The 8759-nt window shown below is 36.9% G+C and overlaps 1 protein-coding gene across 1 annotated transcript; it reads right to left on the reverse strand.

Moving 5' to 3' along the window:
- Positions 1–4194: 4194 nt before the first annotated feature.
- Positions 4195–8123, reverse strand: LOC106156276 (galactosylceramide sulfotransferase). The gene is made up of 2 exons (XM_013531468.2): positions 7829–8123; positions 4195–6316 (listed from the first exon to the last, which is right to left on the reverse strand). The coding sequence occupies exons 1-2, from the start codon at positions 7965–7967 to the stop codon at positions 5319–5321; spliced, it is 1137 nt and encodes a 378-aa protein (XP_013386922.1). The 5' UTR covers positions 7968–8123; the 3' UTR covers positions 4195–5318.
- Between the last annotated feature and the right edge of the window lie 636 nt (positions 8124–8759).

The following is an 8759-nucleotide window of genomic DNA, read 5'->3' on the forward strand; positions in this document are numbered from 1 at the left end:
TTCTCAAGAAGCCTACATGGGTTGTGACATAGTCGTCGGTCCAATACTTGTATGGATTTTCCATAAATTCCAAGACCGGGTTCGTGGATTTTTTTAATTTGAATTTACTTGAAATACGATAATAATTGAACGCACTTTGAAACTGAGAAAATGGTTCGCGAACTATACCGATATAAAATGTATCATTTGGCATCATGGTTTCTATTACTTTTGAGTCAAAAAACATGTGATTGAAAATTATATCATAGGTTACATTCGGGTTATAGTTGGCGTCTTTTATGGTTATTTTCCTACGGTTCATATTGAACATAGATTTCCATGGGTAAAAAAATATGTTCTTCTTCGGAGAGAGACGTTTTAACTTATATTTAAGAGAAGCCTGTTCTAAAATTTTCTTCATTGTTCCTGAGCCGCCTTTGTGCACTTTTAGAAACATAATATGTCGGGTTGGCTGGCATTGGTCCTTTGGTAGGCATTTTATGGGAGGTACGTTGTAGGCAGACTGCAACAGTGAATCTTGAATGTTCCTATTTATCCCTGAAAGCAAAGAATAATAATAATAATAATAATAATAATAATAATTAAAATAAATAAATAAATAAATAAAATAAACAAATAGATAGTTGAAAAAATAAAAAAATGTATATCACTTATATATCACAGTTTTATTTATGCTTCGACTATACACACGAACGGATCCAGGATTATTGGAGGGGGGGGGGAGAGGAGGAGAGTCGGCTTTGCATCCGCGGGTGGGGGGGGGGGGGGGGGGGCAAAGCCGACTCTCCTCCTCCCCCCCCCCCCCCCCCATTGGAGTGGGGTTCGAGACCCACTGAAGGGTCCTGAATTTTTTTGGCATTTTAGAGGGCGAACGGTGCCGTTTGGTACGGTTTAGAACTATTATTCAGCTAGTTAAACTTCAAATTTCAAGAGGGACCAGATATATAAGGGAGAGAGGGTGTCAGGTCCCCCCTGAAACCCGCTCTAAATCCGCCGCTACAGTTTGAAAAGGACACAAGCTAGGTACAGGTGATCTTATATTGAAAACATAAAAATCAACATACAATTAATAAAATTTTGGCTCAAAATATTACGCACGGACCAAAACAACCTACTCAAACAAGCATACCTAGAGGAATTACATTATTACAATTTACACTCAACAAAAAGCCTGTCAAATCTGAATGATGATAACCCGTTATTGAGTGAAGGTATTATGAAACTCTTGTTTGAAAACGGATTTGGAGATGTACGGCTAAAACAGAATCCTGACATAAATTTTCTAAGTATATTCAGTGAAGGCATCATCAGTGGGTACATACAAAACTGGCACAGTGAGCTTAAGGACAAACCCAAATCCAGAGTATATTGCCAATTCAAAAACACATTTAAAAAAGAAAAATATCTAGACCTTCATGATACTGATAAAAGAAAAAACCTAAGCCGTTTTCGCACCAGTGGGCATAAACTCCAGATACAATAACACTCCTCGGACTGACAGAATACGCCATTACTGTTCTAAAGACAAAATTGAAGATGAAAAACACTTTCTCACAACATGCCCCCTATACAACGACCTGCGAACAATTTTATATAAGGTATTTACAAAACACTTTTGCTAGGAGGGATCTACAAGATAGTGCTGCACTCATCGGCAATTGAGTAATAGTAGTTATAGAAACTTTTTTAATAGCATATTCACAAAAATTGTATTCATATTGTCATTTTCATCCACACAAGTGGATGCATATGTTACAGTGAAATAAACTCTAAACTCTATATTCTCTAGCAAATCATCTGAGATATTTTTTGCTTCGTATCTTCATTTTCTGCTCCTTCATTCGTTTTTGGGTTGTTTATATTTCTGTTCGGGATTAAACGGTTTGTGTTGCCATATACCCAAAGGGTAACTAACTGAAGTTCGGACCCGTATTGCTTAAAAAAACAAAGTGTGACTATTTTTTTATTCAGTACACAGAAACATTCTTCTCTGTTAATGTAATATTAATTCACATTTCAAGCTGGCTGCAAACGACATATTCTCATCCAGAATGGAGTCTCGATTTGACATTCAACAGGCGTAAATTACGCCATCGGATTGGTGCAAAAAACGAGGTAGCCTATAAATATCACACGGCCCATGTCTTTCGCTTGAAACTGACAGGTAACTATGTATACTCCAAAGGTACACAACATGAATACCAGAATCCATTTAATCAATCAAACTACAGAATTTTTGCTCTTTGAATGATATTTTTGTCATCATTAAAGACAAAACATCAATGTTTTTTTACGCTTGTGACATATGATGCAGTCAGCGACTAAATAATACAGCGCACGACACATTGATAAACTGCACTGCTACATAAGTAAGATCACGTGGAGTTTTAACACAAAAAGGAAACGAAATTAACGATTTTCGAACGCTACAAAATATATTTGTCTTCAGACAGCTTTGACATTCACTTTGACATTCACTAGTGTTATCAATGGAATATCAAACGTGATTAGATTCAATCACGTTTGATATGATAACAGTCAAAATAAGACTGGCACTTTAATTTAAAAATAAATTATGCACGAGCCGACAAAATTGAATCGCCTTACCTTCAAAGTCACTTTGAAATGGAGGTGGTGACAATCGATTAGGAGGCAATGTATGAATTCCCATAAGACGTGGAAACAAATATACAGCAGAGCATAGGAAATAAAACATTACCACAGCGAGTAAAAATATCCGCACTGACATGGCCAAGATCAACTGATGCAGTACAAGTACATTACAACACACAATCAGCAGCCTTCACCTTCTGATCCAGCCTTTATAAACCTGTTAAAATTCTGTTTTTGTTTTATGTTAGTGCTCTCGTTTTATGATAGCTGCTTCATGTAGTCTTTACGAATGCCGTGCTGTGCTGTGCCACTTTTTCAACATGGGTATTCAATTATGCATCAATCTCAATGCGTTTTTTTTTTTTCTTTATTTCGCATGATAAATTGACAGCGCTCCCCATACGAAAAAGCAGTAGATATATACTGCAATCACTGCAACTATGCCTCAAATCTGCTCCGATTTAAGCTGCGGACGAGGGGTATACTCTCCAGTAGTAGCATTCTACTGTGACCATATCTCAAAAAAGAACAGCAGAAATGAGGCGCTAAGTCGCTGCACGGTTCAAATTCCCTGAGTATTGACAGCATAAAACCAAACATGTCGTCTCTGCCACTAGTCTTCTTTGGCCACTTCGTGGTGACTTATGGGCATCACCAGTAAGCCCTATCTTTTTAATAATCATCTTTCTAATAACGACTCTCTTCTTATTTCTGCTTTTTTCAAATAATTCGCAATTTTTCTTAAAACTGTAATATTTATTTTTATTTCACCAATATGATTAATATTTCCTGTGAACCCAATTCCCAATTACAAATATCCGAGAAGAAATTATCTCTTAGGTCGCTATATAGAGGACATTCTAACAAGAAGTGCCTTTCGCACTCGAGTACCTCCCAATTACATTACTGACACATTTTCTTATCCCGAAACTTACCCTTAACTGTGTCTACCTTTTTCTATTTCAAGTTGATGATTTGAACATCTAAATCGTGCTAAAACTGATATACAACTAGCTTTATCAAATACTGCAACGTATGACTCAATAATGAGGTCATGCTTATATAAGTTATACAACATTGGTCAAAAAGTTTGTCCCACCCCCATTTCCATGTACTTTACTTGTATTGCCGAGCAATCTTAATTGTTTTCTACCATATTATGCTGCCCCACGTAACACGCTTTAATAAACCTATTTTCAGGTGTTTTCTTAAGCTCGGTCCAGTACTTAATAAATTTCACCAAGTGCACAACCCTTACAGTGTTTCTTACAAGTTTATCCCTTGCCGCTACGTCAGACACATTTTTCGCAATTGCAATCAAAATTTGCGGAATTTAGTCTGTACAATTTTCCCATGTTGCCCAGGATGGAAGGCCGATGCTTCTGCCCCATAGTTAAAATAGGAACTATCCTTGTATGAAAAACTTTAAGCCAGCAATTTTTCCAAATTTACTCACATGAATTTTTCAGGACAAATAATGTCTTGAATACTTGTTCAGCTAATTTCTTTTGTTCCTCATTTCAACCTCCTATGGTTGTAGATGACATACCCAGACCTGTAATTGTAATTGATCTGTTTGCACCCCTGATGAGGCTGCTAGGGGGTAATTATCGTTTAGCAGCTTCAGTAGTGCCATGCATCTAAACCGCTTAAGCTAAAAGCAATTAAGCGAAAAACTCATCGGAGATGGATCGATCCTGTTATATCCATCTAGGTGTGAAAACCCAGCCTTAAGCATACTTCATTGTTTGGACTGCCAGTCAAATTTTTCATGGTCTGTTTGCTGCTCAGGTGGAATTGTGTGTGGATAGATTAATTTATGAATAGTTGGTTACGACAAATTCGCAGCGAATTTGCAGCAAATATTGCTGCAAACTTTACATTTTGCTGAGGGGATGCACAAGTATAATAAAAACCATGTTTTTGAATCGACAGCCTCGGAAAATAGATTAAATTTAGAATAAGGCTTATTGTGCACAGTTATCTATTGAATGAGGGAAATGAAAAGGAAATTCATCACAATCTGCAAGAGTAATCGTCTGCCACATTGAATCAAATATCTCCTTTTTTAAACAATTGTTCACTTGTGGTCGTATTTTTTGCAAATACAAGCATATTAATGAATGAGGGAAATATTGTTATTTTCGAATGAGAGAGAGAGAAGGCCCTCTTCTGATGTTGAAGAAATATTTCTTATATTCTGTTCATTGGTATTAATTTCGTATTCAGTCGTATTTCATCATACCTTTTGCAAGTACAAGCAATACCATGGATGAAAGAAATACTGTAATGTCTGAGAGAGAGAGAGAGAGAGAGAGAGAGAGAGAGAGAGAGAATTGTGTGGAAAGTCCCTGTTTTAATGTTGAAGAAATACAATGCATTTCATATATTCAACTATACCAGTCGTATTCCATTTGATACTTACATCGCCAGATGGCAAGCACTAATGACAAGCCTTAAATAATTAAAATAATGAGAAAAAAGGCACTGAACGGTGAATTTCACAGCTTTGGCCAGCGCCCATCACTGCAAGTCCACATACCGTGAGTGATAAAATAATTCATGAAATTAATTTGCACAGCTTTAATTATTCATCTGCTAGGCTAGTTGTACTCCTGTCTTTTAAACTAAGGTTGTCACCTCTTTTCCATTATTTAAAACTATGATTTCCACCATCACTCAGTTGCTCTGGAATTGCTGAAGACTTAGCAATGTGGATATATGCCTGCTAATAGATTTTTGAAATTATTTTTGCAAACTTCTAAACGTGAACGCTTACATTTGCCGAGTGCCGAGATTGCTTTACGGAAAAGCAACACCTCACGATTGAAATCCGACCCTTGCAACATAAGAGTGTTTTGTAACTTTGTCAGGAAGTGATTATATAACTGATAGTCAGCTTTGCTCCATTGCCTATGTTTCTTTACAGTAATTTCGTCTTTCACATTTTTATATTCATATTCCTGTTTGTTAGAAACAACATATAAGACGTCGTCCATACCCCAGCACAGCAAGCGGCGTAGTAGCACCAAACTTTCATCCAACATTTCCAAGACGATTACAAAATCGAACTTCTTGTCCAAGAAATCAATGTACTCGGCAATGAATCTGTCGTTGTTCCTAAGATCATTTCTATCGTCTGGGAACCCAAACGCATATATCATGGCGTTTCTCAAGAAGCCTACACGGGTTGTGACATAGGCGTCGGTCCAATACTTGTATGGATTTTCCATAAATTCCACGACCGGGTTCGTGGTGTTTGTTAAATTGAATTTACTTGAAATATGAAAAAAATTGAACCCGCTTTGAAACTGAGAAAATGGTTCGCGAACTATACCAATATAAAACGTATCATTCGGCATCATGGTTTCTATTACTCTTGAGTCAAAAATCATGTGATTGAAAATTATATCATAGGTTACATTCGGGTTATAGTTGGCGTCGTTAACGGTTATTTTCTTGCGGGTCGAATTGAACTTAGATTTTGGGTAAAATATGTTGTTATGCTTCGGAGAAAGACGTTTTAACTTATATTTAAGAGTAGCCTGTTCTAAAATTTTCCTCACTGTAGTTGAGCCGCATTTGTGCACTTTTAGAAACATGATGTGTCGGGTTGGCTGGCATTGTCCCTTTGGTAGGCATTTTATGGGAGGTACGTTGTAGGCAGACTGCAACAGTGAATCTTGAATGTTCCTATTTATCCCTGAAAGGAAAAAATAAATAAATAGATAAATAAATAAATAATTGTGCGTTACGTAATACTTCAAGTCACATATCAAAATTTTATTTATACTCCGACTTCACGGTTTGTATTAATTATGTTTAAATAAATAAATAATTGAAAAAATTAAATAAATAAATAGTTGAAAAATAAAGAAATGTATATCACTAAGTTGTATTTATACTTCGACTATACACACGAACTGATCAAGGATTGTTTAAAGGGGTGGGGCCGCGGATGCAAAGTCGACCCCCCCCCACCCCACTTGGTGTGGGGTTCGGGACCTGAAATTTTTTGGTATTTTAGAGGGCGAACGGTGCCATTAGGTAGGGTTTAGAACTATGATTTAGCTAGTTAAACTTCTAATTTTAAGATGGGACCAGATATACATGTAGAAGGGAGAGACGGTGTCAGGCTCCCCCTAAAACCCGCTCTAAATCCGCCAATGTATACAGTAGGCACAAGCTAGTTACGGGTTATCTTATATACTCTAGCAAATCATCTGAGATATTTTTTCTTAGTGTCTTCTTTTTTCTCCTTCTTACGTTTTTGGTTGTTTATATTTCTGTTCGGGATTGTATTACAAGCAATACGGTTTGTGTTACCATATACCCAAAGGGTAACTAACCGTATTGCTTAAACAAACATAGTGTGACAAAGTTTTCATTCAGTGAAGAGAAACATACTTCTCTGTTAATGTAATATTAATTCACATTTCAAGCTGGCTCCAAACGACATATTCTCATCCAGAATGGAGTCTCGATTTGACATTCAACAGACGTAAATTACGCCATCAGGTTGGTACAAAAACGAGGCATAAATATCATACGGCTTATATCTTTCGCTTGAAACTGACAGGTAACTATGTATACTCCAAAGGTACACAACATGAATACCAGAATCCATTTAATCAATCAAACTACAGAATTTTTGCTCTTTGGGCGATATTTTTGTAATCATTACAGACGAAACACCAATGTTTTTTTACACTTGTGACTTATGTACAACACAGCGCACGACACATTTATAAGGTGCACTGCTACATAAATAAGATCGGGTGGAGTTTTAACAAAAAAGTAAACGAAATTAACGATTTTCCAACGCTACAAAATACATTTGTTTTCTGAAGACTTCAGATTGGTTTGACATTCACTTGTGTTATCAATGGAATATCAAAAGGGTGAGATACTTTAATAATAAAACTGGGTTTAGCTTTGGATAAATACGACACATTTATACAACAGTGTAGCAGTAAAGTGTACTGCTACATAAGTAAAACTGGGTAGAGTTTTGACGAAAGTAAATGAATCAACGTTCTTTCATCGCTACAAAATACATACGTCTTCAGATAGGTTTGGCATTTACTAGTGTCATCAATGGAATATCAAATGTGATTAGATTCAATCACGTTTGATATGATAACAGTCAAAATAAGACTGACACTTTAATTTAAAAATGAATTATGCACGAGCCGACAAAATTGAATCGCCTTACCTTCAAAGTCACTTTGAAGTGGAGGTGGTGGCAATCGATGAGAAGGCAGTGTATGAATTCTCATAAGACGTGGAAACAGATATACTGCAGAGCATAAGAAGCAAGTCATAACAGCGAGTAAAAATATCCGCACTGACATGGCCAAGATCAACTGATGTAGTACAAGTACATTACAACACACAATCAGCAACCTTCACCTTCTGATCCAGCCTTTATCAACCTGTTTTTGTTTTATATTTAGTGCTCTCGTTATATGATAGCTGCTTCATGTAGTCTTTACGAATGCTGTGCTGTGCTGTGCCACTTTTTCAACATGGGTATTCAATTATGCATCAATCTCAATGCGGTTTTTTTTCTTTATTTCGCATGATAAATTGACAGCGCTCCACACGAAAAAGCAGTAGATATATACTGCAATCACTGCAACTATGCCTCAAATCTGCTCCAATTTAAGCTGCGGACGAGGGGTATACTCTCCAGTAGTAGCATTTTACTGTAACCATATCTCAAAAAAGAACAGCAGAAATGAGGCGCTAAGTCGCTGCACGGTTCAAATTCCATGAGTCTTGACAGCATAAAATCACGCATGTCATCTCTGGCACTAGTCTTCTCCTGCCACTACGTGGTGACTTATGGGCATCACCAGCGAGCCCCATCTTTCTGTAAACGCCGCATACAGTCTGATCAAACACGATATCTTGCGGCTATCTGGGGGATATCCACTCACTCCTTTCTCAGACAAACAACTTCTTTTCTTTGTTCATTTGTGAACTCCAGTATCTTCATGGTAGCAACTTGACAGCAAGGAGGGGGTTTCACTATTTATAATGCACATTGTTGAAAGTTCAATACGCCAGCATGCAATTAACCGTAAATCACTTTTTTACGAATGTCAGAAAGCCCCCTATGCACACAGGTGGTGTAACACTTT

The sequence above is a fragment of the Lingula anatina genome, chromosome 5 (genome assembly GCF_051362555.1).
Source record: "Lingula anatina isolate TDL-2025a chromosome 5, LinAna3.0, whole genome shotgun sequence".
NCBI lineage: Eukaryota > Metazoa > Brachiopoda > Lingulata > Lingulida > Lingulidae > Lingula > Lingula anatina.